General features: G+C 43.2%; 2 protein-coding genes across 4 annotated transcripts; both read right to left on the reverse strand.

Moving 5' to 3' along the window:
• Positions 1-560: 560 nt before the first annotated feature.
• On the reverse strand, positions 561-2,761 carry LOC108033721 (uncharacterized). Its single transcript, XM_017108254.3, has 2 exons — positions 1,947-2,761; positions 561-1,305 (listed from the first exon to the last, which is right to left on the reverse strand). Exons 1-2 carry the CDS (start codon positions 2,559-2,561, stop codon positions 925-927), a joined length of 996 nt encoding a protein of 331 aa, XP_016963743.1. The 5' UTR covers positions 2,562-2,761; the 3' UTR covers positions 561-924.
• Positions 2,762-3,377: 616 nt separating this feature from the next.
• Positions 3,378-14,993, reverse strand: LOC108033720 (AP2-associated protein kinase 1). Of its 3 annotated transcripts, none has more exons than XM_017108252.3 (8): positions 14,509-14,993; positions 11,077-11,210; positions 10,880-11,013; positions 10,251-10,803; positions 9,632-10,197; positions 8,831-9,129; positions 8,520-8,765; positions 3,378-6,318 (listed from the first exon to the last, which is right to left on the reverse strand). In XM_017108252.3, the coding sequence occupies exons 1-8, from the start codon at positions 14,669-14,671 to the stop codon at positions 3,944-3,946; spliced, it is 4,470 nt and encodes a 1,489-aa protein (XP_016963741.1). In that variant the 5' UTR covers positions 14,672-14,993; the 3' UTR covers positions 3,378-3,943. The 3 variants fall into 3 exon arrangements, with proteins under 3 accessions (XP_016963741.1, XP_043949855.1, XP_050741603.1); XM_044093920.2 differs by lacking the exon at positions 3,378-6,318 and adding an exon at positions 6,327-8,427; XM_050885646.1 differs by lacking the exon at positions 3,378-6,318 and adding an exon at positions 6,330-7,306.
• Between the last annotated feature and the right edge of the window lie 250 nt (positions 14,994-15,243).

Genomic DNA, 15,243 nt, shown 5'->3' on the forward strand with positions numbered 1-15,243 from the left:
AAAGTAGCATACCTTGAAGGCGCATGTTCTCGTATATTTGCGCATTACTTTGCATTGTTCCTTATTTTTTTGGATTTTAGGGCCCGTTTACTTGAAAATACTATTGAATCAAGACAAAGTAAATATTTAATATTTATAAGTAAATACGTGCAAATTAGCTAAAGAAATCGACGAAACAACAATATTGTAGTTTAAACTTGTAACAAAGAAAATACAGTATTAAAAAATAAATTTAATATAACTTTGTTTGTTTAAGATAACAACAACATTGTATAGTTATGGCTGTGTACGACAGTGTTGTTGGTCAGAAATAATCACTATTTCTCGTTGCCATAGGAAAATAAAATAAATGTAATAAATTAGTGTTCAGTTAGATAAATATCCTGCTTTTTTTTACTTGAATCAAAAATATTTTTCATATAAAATTAAAAAGAAAAACAATATTTTTTGTTGACAAAATATGTGTAAAAAATTTTAATTTAGTTATAAACTTAAAGTACAAATATTTGTTTCTTTCTTCAACCAAAAATATTTTTTCTTATCAAATACAAAGTCTCCGATGAAGAGTAAAAACGGAATACACTTTATTTAAAAGGACAAATGCTTGTATAAAAGTTGAATCAGATTTTTCCGATTTGGATGCCGACTTAAATTGAGCTAGGTGTGCAAAACAGTCGCTGGGTGACCGCCAGCCCCTGTCCCCAGCCCACTTGTTTACCTTTGGTCCGCCCGTTTAATCTGTTTTTGTCTCCCGGCCCGGCCGTCCACGCTTCGTTCCACTCTCTGCTGATTAGGCAGCCCATCTGATCTGGGTACAAAATGTGCATGTGTGTTTAGCAAACTAAATAGGTCTAGGTCTAGTCACACGAAACGGCTTTCGCGTCCACGACAAGTCGGCTATCAGTTCGCAGAGTGCTCGACCGATTACGACTTTATGTTGAGGCTATCGACGTACTTGCGGATCGCCAAAACATCCGTCGGATAGACTCGGCAACAGCCGCCTACGATGCGAGCGCCCAGCTGCAGCCACTCGGGTACAAATTTGACCACTTCCTCGCCGGTTCCAGTCCATTCGCCCTGCTCCGCATCGTAAATCTCGCCGCGGTTGCTGTAGACCACCAGTGGGACTCGATCTGGTCCAGCAGCTTTCGTGAGGGATGTTAGCAAGGGTGTCACAAAAAGTGGGTTCACACAGTTGACACCGATTCCAAGGAGCCGGTCCTCAGCCTTGTGGTTTTTCACCAGTCGCCATATGGAGAGAGCTGCCTCCGCAAAGGATTCACCACTCGCCAGACTCTTTTCGTCCTGAAATCATAAAGTGCTTTGCCGTAAGAAAATGTTTGTAACAATGTTAGGGAAAAAATCGCAGAAAACGCACTAAGCCCCTTGTTAAATAAATGTATTATTCTTTTTCTTTGGTCAGAATACTTGAGATACTTTGTGTAAACCAATCAATACAGAAATAGGGTTTTAAATTCCTTTGCTACTCTTTTCCATTTTATTTATTGCATTATTAACTAAACTAAATCACTTCTTAAGAATGCAAATAAAAAGTGAGGATTCTATATGCTAAATGAGATTTCTGAAATCTATTTTTGTGTGAAAAAAAAGAGCTAACAAAAATGGGGGAAGCACAGAAATTATTTCAGCGGTACACAACTGTAAAATGTTTATTGATGCCCATAGGAAACCTAACCCCAATAAATCCGCTAAGTCTGTGACTCCCCCGATTATTTTAAAAACGTGTTCAATCTGTTCTGATATGTTATTCGTTGAAGATGCAATTATCACCCTTTTAGTTTCTCAATAAAAATTAAGATATACAATGAAAATAACCCTCTAAAATAATTCGTTGCCTTTTTGATTGAGGTTTGTATCGGCCTTGAGAGATGTTTTCCTAAATAGTTTATATTATCTTTGGCTAAGGGACTACTACAATTACTCACCTTGCACTGAAAAGAGACCCAGAATTTCGCATCCGGGCAGTTCTCGAGTACAAATTCGGCAACAGCCTCCGCTTCCAACTGACAGGGAAGGGTTTCCAGGGCCAATCCATCGACCCCAGCGGCCAGACATATCTCGATTCTGGTCCTGTGCCACTCCTTCAGCTCATCCTTGCTTATCTTGTCCGCGTAGTTGCCGGAATACTCTGATCCATCGTGGAGATATGCCCCATAGGGACCTATAGAGCCCAAGATCAGCGGCAGAGCCGATTCCAATCCTAAACCGGTCTCTGTATGGTACTGCTTTTTGGCCTCCTTCGCGAGTTCCACACTCTTTTGGATCAGTTCTACCGCCCGACCTGCGGACACGCCCAGGTACTTGACAAAGCCCTCCACGCTGGACTGATACGTGTTGGTTAGAATGATATCCGCTCCACTGCTCAGAAAGTCGAGATGCGTTTTAATCACAGCCTCCGGGTTTGTGGCATCGAATCGGGATCCCCACAATGGATCTCCATCCACTTTCTCGGCGACATTCCTAGCCAGCTGCGATGAGAACCCTCCGCACTTGACCAGTATTCCCTTGTTGCTCCAGTTCCAACTGCTGTTTTTCTCCATGGCTTCTCTGGCCTACGTGTTCCGCTAAACTAAAGAATTTTTCCGGAGCTACCAACACGACACGACTGTATTTCGTATCTGACAGATACGTGATATTCTGAGTTTTGTTGACTTGGAATTTTATTATTTTTGTCGGATTTTTTGCTTGTGCTGGCAACTTTTCCGCTTATCTTGTGTGGGTTTTCACAACAATCTGAAACACACCTATACTTTTGCACAGCTCAGCTGTTCTTTGTTTACGAGCTGTTCGGTGTACAGTGAACACCGACTAGGAAGAACTTTTAAAATTTGTATAGTCAATACCCAGAGCTGGAAATACTAAGATTTAGATTTTCGTCGCTTTAAAAACAGTGGGGACATCGGTTATGACTTAGTTATTCAAATATTTTGAATATGATTTTTTTGTTCATATAATTTTTAAAAAATGTGTAGATAATTTTATTTTTTCAACGACGAATTTGAATACAATTGGTGAGTGATCAGGTCAGACTGTAGGTTTGTAAGATTTCAATGCCATTTAATGTCACAAAAGTACTAAAATAGCAACAAGCGGTGGACAAAGAGAAAGTAAGAGAACAAGTAAAAGGTACTTAACCGCAAAAAAGTGCATATATGTACATTTTGAAAATTTTGAATGAGCAACAGATGTCTACGTTATCTTTCGACCAGAGCAACCCTACAGCTGACACACTGCCCTGCCAACAGTCGTGGCAGTAAAATTGAACTATGATCCTAAAAGAAAAATATACTTTTTCAACAAAAGTTCGACGTCTTTCAGATCTGCCTTATTCCCACAGACGCCAATTAAAACACTGGTTTGAAATATATAAATACAATAGGCATATTTTATATAATCGAGATAATACATATGCAAAACAAATGGTGTACTAACATAGACGAGTATGTTAATCAATACGGATAGAATAAGTAATTCTTAAATACCTTGGTGTTAGTGAATGCAATTGGTTTAAGCGATTAATTGTTTTTGGGGTCTGTTAAGGGTGTATAATCACATGGTTTTGTATAAATAAATAATCCAGGGAACATTTCAAGCTGAAAAATGCCACGAACATAAATGTAACTTTGGTAAACTTACGCATTGTATAAATTCTAAAACATCTCTCACTTCTAAGACTATTTTACATTTTTGCACTAAATAACAGTTATAGGTATTGATCTTGTTCTGTGTATAATATGTGCAGCTATAATATTAACCACTTTTCAGCAATGCTACACGCGAATAAATACTAGGCTCAAAAAATACAGATATTTGTTACTGGAACGACTCTAAAAACGGAACGGAGATAAGCTTAAACGAAATGCCAACATAATTTGAAACACTCAGTCTCAGGTCTCCATGATAGTTTGGCCCTTCTTTCCATTTACGAGAACAGATTGTTGCGCCTCTTGAGGGAGCCGAACTTCTTCTCCGCCTCGAGCAACATCTTCTCGTTCCTAACTACTTCGAACGGAATCGTCCTGGACAAGCGGTCCATTTCCTGATCCGAGGGAAAGTCCTCAAAACTCATGTTACTGAAGCCAGTTTTGGCTGAACTTTGAATGGTATTTGATTGGAAATTGCGACTGCCGCCCGCTCCTCGGTTCTCATCCTGATCCTGGTCATCGTCGTCATCGTCGTGGGACTGGTACTGCAATCGCTGGTGCTTCTGCTTGCTGCCTGAGCTGAGGGAACTGGTGGAACCCAGGGCGGCAGCACTTACTTTCTTGTACGAGTGGCCCTTCACCTTTTGGGTGAGCTTTCCCGGCAGAACCCTCACAGCCAGATGGGACTTCTCCTTCTTGGCCTTTCCAGGGGTAGGTACACCGATCCCGTCTGCCACCACATCGGCATCACGCAGCACCACGGGCTCCTCCTCGTCGTCCGGTGTGAAGTCGGAGCAGCGATCTTGGGCGATTTGCACATAAGCATTATCGGCAATGGGCAGCAGTGGTCGCAGGTGGGTAACAGTCGCGGGAATCGGAGCCGCAACTGCAACAGAAACGGGGGCGGGAACTGGTACGGGTGCCGGAACTGGGATCACAGCTGCTGGAGAGGGTTGTGGCTGGTTAATGGAGCAGGAACTGGTGCTCATGCTGGAGTAAGACGGCACATTCACATACACACTGCTGGTGCCACTCGACTTGACCGCCTGGTTATTATTATTGTTATTGTTATAGATCATCGGTGGCTCCGGCGTTTTGTTGATTATAATCGAGTGATTTATGGTCACCAGTTGTGGGGCAGACGAATTGACAGAAACGGACACGGGAACGGAGGCAGGAAGAGACACAGAAACAGAGGCGGGCACTTTGATCACATTGTTGTTGTTGTTGTGGCTGGGAAATTGGTGGATCTGGTGGTGCTGTGGGTTCTGTTCGATGGTTCGAATTACCTGTGGAAATGGCTCCAGGCCGAACAGATCGCATTGGGTATTTCCCACCAGCTCCGACTTCGGAGCGTTCTCCTGGAAGGGATTGAAAATTGGTTCGTTGAACTCATCTAGCTGCGGGGAACTGCCCACTTGGTTTGTTGGCGTGAGCTGCGCTGGAAAGCTGGCAAAGTTCGTCGAGGGATCAGCAAGACCGGCGGACTTAACTGGTGTAGATGTCCACATCTCAGGTTCAGAGGGCTTTGGCTTGGCCTTGGGCTTACTCTTCCTCTTTAAAGGAATTCCCACGGGTAACTTAAAGGGAGCCAGGGCAAAAACATCTTCCTCCGACTCGTGTATCTCGGGATTCGTCGGTAGCGGTGCCGCCAGGGGAGATTCGGTGCTGCTCTTACTCTCCCCAGAACCATAGTCCAATTCGTCATCCAGCAACAGCGGACGATCGCCGAACTTGTGCAGGAGATCGCTGGAAGTGGGACTCAGTTCTTCGGACGGAGCACTTGGATCCCCGTTGCCAGCCACCAGGGCTCGGTCCTTCTTCCTCATTCGCACTTTGACCACCACCCTGCTCCGCACATCGTCCTCATGGGTGGTTACACTTTCGCACTCAGCGTGGTAGGCAGAACTGCTGCAGGTCTTAACCGACTCGCTGATTCCATCCATTTCCGTTGGCAAGGGACGGCGTAGCTTGGCCTGGGTCTGGCGAGGATTCTCGTCGAAGAGGTCATCGTCCTCTGCTCGCAGATCACTGGCAGATCCTATGGAATCGCCATCCGATTCCGCCGCCTTGGCAGCCTCTTCTGCCTGTGCAGCCACTGCAGCTGCCATGAGATTCAGTTGCTGTGCGGCCTGGTGGGCAGCTGTTGTGGGTTTCTTGGTCTTGTCGCGAAGTTTCTTCACAATAGGCAAGTGGGCTGTCTTGTCCACCTTGTGATAGGCCACCTGTTGGATCTTATGGATGGTCTCCGGCAAATTGCTGGTTACGAGCTGCATCTGCTTGAAGATGCCGCCACCGCCTTCATCGCTGTCCTGCTGAAAGAACTCGGAACCCTCGGAATCGGACTCGTCGGTTGTGGGCTGATCCTTGCTGCGCAGCTTTTCGTACTTGTTACGATCGTCCAGTGGGAGCTTGACATAGCCAGAGACACCTTCCACTGCCGCTCCAACACCGCCGGGCATTCCGCATTCCGAATCGGTTTTGAGCTTGCTGATCAGAGAGGTCTTCTCCTCGCTGGAAACCTCCAAAGTGGGGGAGAGCAGCCACTTGGATGAGTTGGATGAGGTGGCGGTGTTGGCTCCTCCTGCTACCAGGCCGATGGGCGTGGCCACTCCACCTCCTGAGCCACCGGAGGAGACGCCAATGATTTTCGCTGTGGACGAGAGCGAAGGACTTTTATGCAGTAAGGTAATGAGATTACGGGTATACGGGTTAGCGGCAGTTTGTTCTACAACTAGTTATGGACGAAGTGAAGTGATGAGTGAGATCATGTGGGTGAATCCCCTGGATTGCAATGGGTTATTGAGTGGTCTATGAATGCTCTATGCTCAACGTGACGTATACGTAATATTTTGGTTAGCTGAATGACGAACGCGACGATAGAAGCTGGAATACGTTATAATGTTGACCCACAGGTTATTTTCTATTTTTTCCATCTCTTCAAATGTGAATTTCAATAAAGAATTAGTAAATGTTCACACATAATTTTCAATTTTCAAGTTTTTTACTCGTAGATATCTGTGCATGCCCAAGCATTTACTACCCACACATTTAGTTAGTTTGATTTACATTTTGTGAATGTTCGTTTTGGTTTTGAAACATAATATAGAGTTTATTGCAGTTTGCTTCAGTTTTGGTGTAAATCTCATACATTTCTTGTGGCTGAACTTAAGCTAACGCCCCTCTTAACTGGTTTGTATAAATATATAGTGCTTTATGTATATATAGATATAATCTGTATTTCTTGTCATCTGATAATTTGCTTGTATGTGTCTTGGTTACCTGACTTTTGTTGCTTTCATTGCGCTTTATCTGTTGCTCATCTTGGGTTACACTAGTTACTAGTTTTTAGCTCTTTGGTTAAACGCTTCAAGGTGTTTTCTCGCATCGATTTAACTTATGTACAGTATTAACAAGAGTAGTAGTTATAGCTAGTTGACCATTTCAATTGGTGTGGCTGTGTGTGTGGGGTCACGAGGAATCAATTTTAACAATTTGGAAAACCTTCTTGGACTATCTCGGACTGGATCGTGTATTGTCTGGCGTTGACTGGACTCTCGTGGTGGTTACTAACAATTGATGGCGTTACTTTTGTTTGTTTGTTTGCTGCCACATCCGCAGGGATCGGAGCTTTAGGCGAACTTCATCGAAAGCGAAAATATAAAACAATCAGAAGTGAAAATCTTAAACGATTTTTCTGTCATGTCGAGCGACAATTTGATCTACGGATCCATATTAATAATCTCCTTAGCATTAATCTTTAGAATTGCACGTTTTTAACACATGTATAGTAAGTAATGACTCTGATATGCAAATTATTGCCAAAATTTATACGCTAGTTAGAATTCAATTGCTTCAAACTCTAGGCCAACAACATGAATAAATAAATCTAATATTTTCTCTTAGGTAGCTAAATTTACAATTACACACAGAGTAGTAAGCCAATGAATTGTACAATAAAAATAATTGAAGTTTGTTCTTTTGATTGGTTAGTTATCGAACCACAACCGCTAATTATTACTGTTAAAAACTAAATTTATATATATGCTAGATATTATAATATTAATTTTGGATTTTATTTTGCTTTTATATGTTTCTAGCTTAGTACCAGCACCAAGTTTTATTTGTTAGAAGCGCTAAGATTGGAGATTGTTAGGGAGTTGGACAGGATGGTAAAATGTTTAACGAATATCCATAACAGACAAAAATACCTTTTTACTGAGATAAAACTTATTACCCCATAGTAGTTTTTGAATTAAAATAAAATAATTGCCGATTTTGTAACTTTAAATATTAATTTGAACTATTATAAATCAATACTTTGATTAGAATTCAATTCGTAGATATTTTTGTTTGTTTTTTTTTATAGCCTAATAAAGTTACTAATATATTTGACCAAAAAGGTTTGAAACACCGAATGAAATTATAAGATGATATACAGTTTTTACGTTATTTTCGTGTGCATCGGGGTATTTACAAATTAATTGATTGCACTTAAGTAGTCTAAATCGCGGGATCTTCCACCCCTCTATATGGCACTCTAAATCTTTCGACCGAGCAACGATCGGCTAGTATATGGATAATCTATATAGCTGGGGCTGATTGGATCTTTCGGCGGCTGCCGATGCTGTGTGGAAGCGGCTCCTTGGATGGAGGATATCGAGGAGATCGCCTTGGCGGCGGCTCTCTGCTGAGTTGAGCTGAGCGTTACTAGGAAGTTTTTAGACTACGTCTACGTCTACGTTCAAATCACTTTCACTTTCTGCACGAGATTGAGAGCGAACAAAAGCAACAATCGGAAAACTAAACGTATTCTGGCATTGCAAACGGTTAAGGTAGAATTTCATGCTTTACCTCCGGTTTTGCGCAGCGAGCTCGCCTTCTCACGCAGTCCGGGTGGCAAACTGAATGGCGCTGATCCGAAGGGATCCTCCGAAATCTGCGCTGGATAAGGCGACACGGCGGCCGCAATCGCGGCAGGAGGAGGAAGGACACCTGAAGCAGCTGGAGGAACAGCTGTAATGGGAGCCACAGCCGCTGAAGGATTCTGCTCGGTGGGCGTTAGAGTGGATGTTGTGGAAGCCGATTTGGCTGTGATGCCTGGGAAAATAATATCGGTTAATGAGGGATTTCGAAAACAAGTCCTTTTATTCATAGTTACTTACTTCCTTGACTTCCTCTTTGGCGGATCTTGTCGAACTCCGCCTCGAATATATGATCCTCGGTCATCTGGCTAAAGGGCTGCTCCTCCTCGAATGGATTCCACGCCTCCACTCGCTTTTCCACCGCCGCTTGTCCTGGCTTCAATAACTCGCTAATGGATACCGCGGCAGAGTTAGCAGTTGCCGAGGCATATATCCCGGGATTTGAGGCAGCACTGGCCAGAGTCTGAGGTCCATCTCCCATTGCAGCCAAGTTATTGTTAAACGGGGCCAGAAACTGACTTGTCTCGTTGGCAAACGTTCTGGGGCGCAACGAAATAAATGGATGATTAGATGATCAGTGAGTGATGGGTAAAATTAAAATTGTAAGGGAAAAGAGCAAGCAAGGCAAAAAAAGTAAGTACGGGATGGGTTACAGATCTTAAGGCTACAAAGTTTCTACTGGCTTCGCGGCTCATCGCCCTCATCCTGGTCACTTGTAGCTCTTAAGGATGAAGAACACACAGAAAGAGACAAGCAGAGAGTAAGTGAAAGAGCAAGAGAAGAGCAGAACACAGAACATACAGATCGTGCTGGAGCAAGCCATTGAAAGGGGTCTAAAATCAAGAATATGTGGAATACAGTTGAAGTTGCAAGTAATCAAATAAAAAATGGTTTCTTTTAAATTATAAAAATTGGTTGCCTTATATTGATTTGAAAGTCGACCACTTCTGTCTTAATAAAGTGTTAGCACTATTTAATTGACTAGAATCTCCACTGCAGTTCTTGATTTTAGTTTATCTTATTCGTTTATATTCCACTTACTTATTAAAGGCCGATGTATCGCTAACGTTCCGCCTATGACCACCACCTCCGCTGGGTTTTGGAGGCGTAAGCATGTTCTTTGTGGGCGTTCCATCAGTGGCATTCAAATCCTGCGGCACTTCCTCTTTATTGGGCTCTTCTGCTGCTGGTATAAATTCAGCTGGAATAACAGGTGCTGCTGGCTCGTTAAATGGATCTGGATAGCCGCTCGTCTCGAAGAGATTACTGGCAGCAGGAGCTGCCGGAGTAACAGCCTGAGGAGCTGGACCTGGCGGCATAGCCGGGAAATTGGCCTGAAACTGCTCGACCACAGGCTGCGGCTGAGGCTGTGGGGAGGTGATATTCTGCCTTGGCGAGGGACTGGGGGGCAAACCAAGGCCCAATGGATTTCCTCCATGCACCGCAGAGGAACCCTTGGGCCGAGAACGTGGAGCTACGCTGGTGCCCGCCTCCACCACCGACACATTTTGGGCCTTGGCTGCCTTGGAGGCTGCAGCACTGATCCTCTTCGCCTCCGACTCGAATGGAGGCACTACCAGTAGTTCGAAGTTTGGAATGGGAGTTTTCTGAAGGAAAAATCGATAAGTATTTTTATGCACAGACGTTCAGTCCAACTTACGTGTAGATTTTGAACTGGGTTATCCTTGCCAGCCAGCCGAAAGGCCACCTCGCAGACCTGCCAAATGTTTGGCCTCTTCTCCATATCCGTTTCCAGCATGTATTTAATGAGCTGGTGCATGCCCTTCGAGTACTTCGACGAGTCTGGAATGGAGAACTGCCCATTCTGGATGGCCAGTGTGCTCTCCCCAAAGGGCAAGGAAAAGAAACACAGCTTATAGAGCATGCAACCCAAAGCCCAGATGTCCGCCTTGGTGGTGATGTTCTTTCCGCCGTACAGGTCGATCATTTCGGGAGCTCGATAGGACAGAGTGGTGTACTTCTGGATCTCCTCCTGCACCACAGTGACTCCGTGCTGCTGAGGATTCAGCGTCTTGGCCGTGGCCGACCCAAAGTCGCAGAGTACGAAGTTGCCCGCGTCCGTCTGCAGGATGTTCTCCACTTTCAGATCCCGGTGGATGATCGGGGTCTGACAGTAGTGCAATCGGGAGACCGCCTCGGCAATATCACAGAAGATGTTGAGCACCTCGGGCTCCGTGAAGCCAACGTGTAATCTACGGGTGATGTGATTCAATTACATTTGACTTCAGGGATCAAATGAATTCGCATTAATTGGTTCACTTTGTTTACCTTGCATTCATCAAGGCTAGCATGTGATGCTTACAGTAGGGCATCAGGAGGAGCACCTCGCACACCCCGTTCCCGGTGGGCGTAATGCTCGAGTCCACGTAGCCGATGATGTTCTTGTGCCCGCTCAGGTTGCTCTGGAAGTGGGAAAGTGATTGTTCTATTAGATTAGGTTTGTTTGTCCTGATTTATTTACTCACCGCAATCTGTATCTCGCGCTTGGCCACATTCAGGTCGTGCTCATTGTTGACGTACATTCGCTTCAGGGCGTACTTGGTTGCCGAGGCACTGCCTCCGCCGTTGCCCCTGGCCAGAAAGACCATGGCGAAACCACCTGCGTGAGTTTTGGGGAGATGGGGGAAAAGGAAAAACAGAGCATTAGTGGGGGTAAGTTGACGGACTAGACATCCATAACAGCTGTCAGCTGTAAACAGCAAAGCACACATCAACTAGGGGAGTTTTTGATAAGACAACCTCTTGCGAATACCCTGTAGTTTCTAAAATGTTTATTACCAAAACATTATATCATATTATCATACATCATATTATCATGCTTAAAAAGCAAGGATAGGAAAATGTTTGATCTTAAGTTATGCAAATTAATAACTAATACTGATAAACTAATACAAATTGCTTTGGAAAATGAAGTTAAAAAGTATAAATATTATTAAAAAATGTAATGCAAAGTTGATACGTGATTCAAATGTAATTAGTTATCCTTCACATAATTCACGTTCTCATAGGTGCAGTGCAAAAGTTCACTCGATGGGGCTTTAGTTACAGGGTACCTGAATTCGAGTGATAGCAGTTGCTGTCTGGCCATGGAACGATTTACACATGTTTTGCCCAACAGGCGATTTGCATGAGGTTTATTTCATTTTATTGCAAATAGAATTCAAGTAGAGTCCCCACACTCAGCCGCTCGTCACCTGTCGCTTTGCGCCACTTCAAAATGTACGATAAAAAGGCAACGCAATATAAACTAAACTATTGAAGGTCACGTACAGAAATAACAACAATAACATGCGACAATAACAATGCTCAGCGGGGGGAGGTCGAGGGGTGGAAAAAAAGATAGGGAGCGTGGGCACTGGAAAAAATATCAACTACATATATTATTACAAAATTATTTAAATGAATTGAAGTCGAAAGCCTTCCTATCCAGAGCTACGTAATATAGTATTATTTATATCATTGTATGATAAGCCTAACTTGTTAAATAAATAAATTAATTACATTAATTTATTCACTGATGAGCCAGTTATTTATTCTCTTATTATTTTCTGAAAAACATAAAACACTTTTTTCTGTGCAGGAGACAGAGAGAAATGAATAGCGGACAAACGAATGTAACCATTTTGCTTGATTTTTGCTCGACTTTGTGAAATTATGGCGTCAAATGTTAATCAATGCTGAAGGCTGCCAGCCGACAGCAACAAATCAACTTTGGCAAAAAGTACAGCAACAACATTCAGTAGTAATAGTTAGGAAAAGCAACAATGGCAGTGCACAATTGTAGCGAAGCGAGAAAACTTGAGACGGCAATTTAAAACGCAAACGAGGGTAGAAAAAGTGGCTGAAAGGGGCTAAATGGGGAGTCGAATGCGCGCTGGGCGTTAAGGGGTTAATGAGGGGCAGGGGACCAGCTTCATTCGTTAACCGTTTGTCGCTTAGTCATGTCCAAATGTGGTTGTTATTGGAGCTGTCTTGTTGGGTGCTCAAAAGTCGAGTCTAAGAAAGCAGGTAAAAAGGCGATTAAGCACTGTGTCACTGTAGAAATGCTCAGCCTGTTCAGAGAGTATCAATTCTCTTGCATTGAATAATTAAAAACAGCATTAAACGATCCATTATAATGAAATGACTTATGATACCAGAGTATCATCGTATCAATAACTAAGTAAGGGGTGTCTCAAATTTTAGAATTGTGGAAAGATTTTTTCTAAATCAAACTCAAACTATTGTTCTATTTAAAAGTATTCTTTTAAGATACAAGAGTCGAAATTAAATTGTTCGTAAAAGTAAACGCTGAGATCTTGGAAACTTTAAAAGCTAGAACAGCCAAACTTGGCATACAGATTCCAGGGCTTCCTGCGCAACGCAAGTTTGTTTCAGCGGGGTGCCACGCCCACTCTAACGCCCACAGTCCGCGAAAATCTGTAGCGTCTACGGTTTTTATGTTTAAATCTGTTCGCTGCCCACATAACATCGACTGAAATAGCCGGTAAGTGGCGCCCTAAAATATTTCATTTTCATTTTGCTCCCTTAAGCTGAGTAATAGGTATCTGATAGTCGAGGCACTCGACTACAGCGTTCTTCCTTGTTTTAATGATGAAAACACTTCTAAAACGATGAATAAATACAATGTTTTAGGAAAACTAATAGTATAGATACTATGTATTCCTATAATAATAATTATGGTTAAACGTGATTTAAATGAATGAAAAATTTTAGGAAGAATCAATCACATTGTACTATATTATATCCGAACATCTGCCCAGCCTGATACACTCTCCGCCAAGGAAACCACAGGGTATCCCGACAACAGCTGACTGTCTGACATCGGCGCCAGCGCAGCGCAAAACAACATTACGAATCGAGTCCGCTTGCCAAAAGTATAAAAAGTACTGCAAAAAAGTACTACGTAATGGCCAAGGAAGGGCAGTGAATGGGAGGGAAGGCGTTGTGTGAGCAATCGTTAGACGATCAAATGTTAGAAGGCTGGTGCTTGTGCCAAGCCACTTGCCACACAGGACACGGGATATGGTGCACTCCGCATTTCAAGGACAAGGACAAAGCCACGGCAATTTCCTTAGGGTCGAACTTTGCCATTTGGCTCGGAGAAAGGTGGAAAACGGAAAACCGGGCGACAGTCGGCAGATGAAGGCAGTTGAGTGTTGGTCTTGCCGCTTCATTGGCTAAATTAGCATAATTGATTCAATTGATTTGTGGCCATGTGTAGTGGCTACGGGAATTCTATGGGTATCTATGGAAAAACCAACCAGAACTGTGACTGAGTTTGTACAGTGGGGCTCCCCTTATACGAAATACATTTAGTCAAATTTTGTTAAAAATTCGGGTTACAAAACATAACATAAATAACTCTGTGATAACAAAGGCATGATTTTAAATGCAACTATTTTAAAATTTATAATGGTCATGGATGTACTACTTATAAGAGGATAAACCATAACATATAATAGATTTTTTAAATAAGTAAATTTAAAAAAAAATTAAGGCAGTACCTACATTTTGGAAATACAAGTATTTTTAGAAATACAATAAACAAATTTAAGAATATAGAGATCTACAATCTGGCAGTTCGGCTTAGTCAGTTTCGACCGTATGTATAATCGGAAATGCGACAAGTGGCGCCCCCAATTAAGCGGATACGCAGCTGATTTTTATGTTCTTTAGCGGCTTGAGTACGCCCCACATTTGGGAGTTCTCGGTTTCTTATCTTATCTGGCGCGGGGAGGAACGATGGAGGGCATGTGGGTTTCTGCCCACCTGTAAATCAGCCCGGCGATAAACATAATCGCAATGGTACGTGCTGGGAGATAGGGGAAAAGCGGAGATGGATGATGGGTAGAGGGATACGGATAGGGATAGGGATGTGTGGTTTGTATGTGTACCTTCGGCCAGGACATCCTCCACGGTGACCGTGACGCGTCCCACTGTAAAGACCTTGCCCACAAAGCTGTTCTTCTCGTTCGAGGACGACGAGCTGCTGCTGTTGGGTGGGTTCTCCAGTCGCGAGTTCTCATTGCGCTCGAACTTGGACAGGATTTTCTTCATTTTCCCCCGATTTTCACCAGAAAATGTTTACTGCCCAGCAGCACTACACACACACACTCGCGAGCACACGCACACGATATCACACGGTCTTAATTGCCTGCGCGTAGGTGTTTTTGGCAATATTTTTTTCGCGGGGGCGGCTGACGGGGCGGGGCGTCGGTGCCGCTGGCCAATTAATCCACGTTCGAGTCGAATCGGTTAGCGGAATTAAGCTATTCTGCGCACTTTGTGTTTTTGCATGCACACACACAATGCAGGGGAAAAAGAAAGTTGTTCGATTTTCCTGCTGCTTTTTTGTTCGTGGGGCCAGTGTGACCAGAGCGGTGTGCTGCAAGCCGATGCGCAATCCGCCGAGTGCAGCTGACTATCGATTGGCTGAAAATTGCCAAGTTGTGCGGAAAAAATAGCTAGAAATTAAATACCTCTTAAGAATAAATCACTTTAGGTGAAATTTCAAAATCAAGTAACAGAATAAGGTGAAATGTTTAAATTTTTATTCAATTTTACATTTAATAATTAGCGATCAGTTGTTAAAAAAATATTTCTGTATTTGATGTAGCTACTTTGCCAAC

The sequence above is a fragment of the Drosophila biarmipes genome, chromosome 2L (genome assembly GCF_025231255.1).
Source record: "Drosophila biarmipes strain raj3 chromosome 2L, RU_DBia_V1.1, whole genome shotgun sequence".
NCBI lineage: Eukaryota > Metazoa > Arthropoda > Insecta > Diptera > Drosophilidae > Drosophila > Drosophila biarmipes.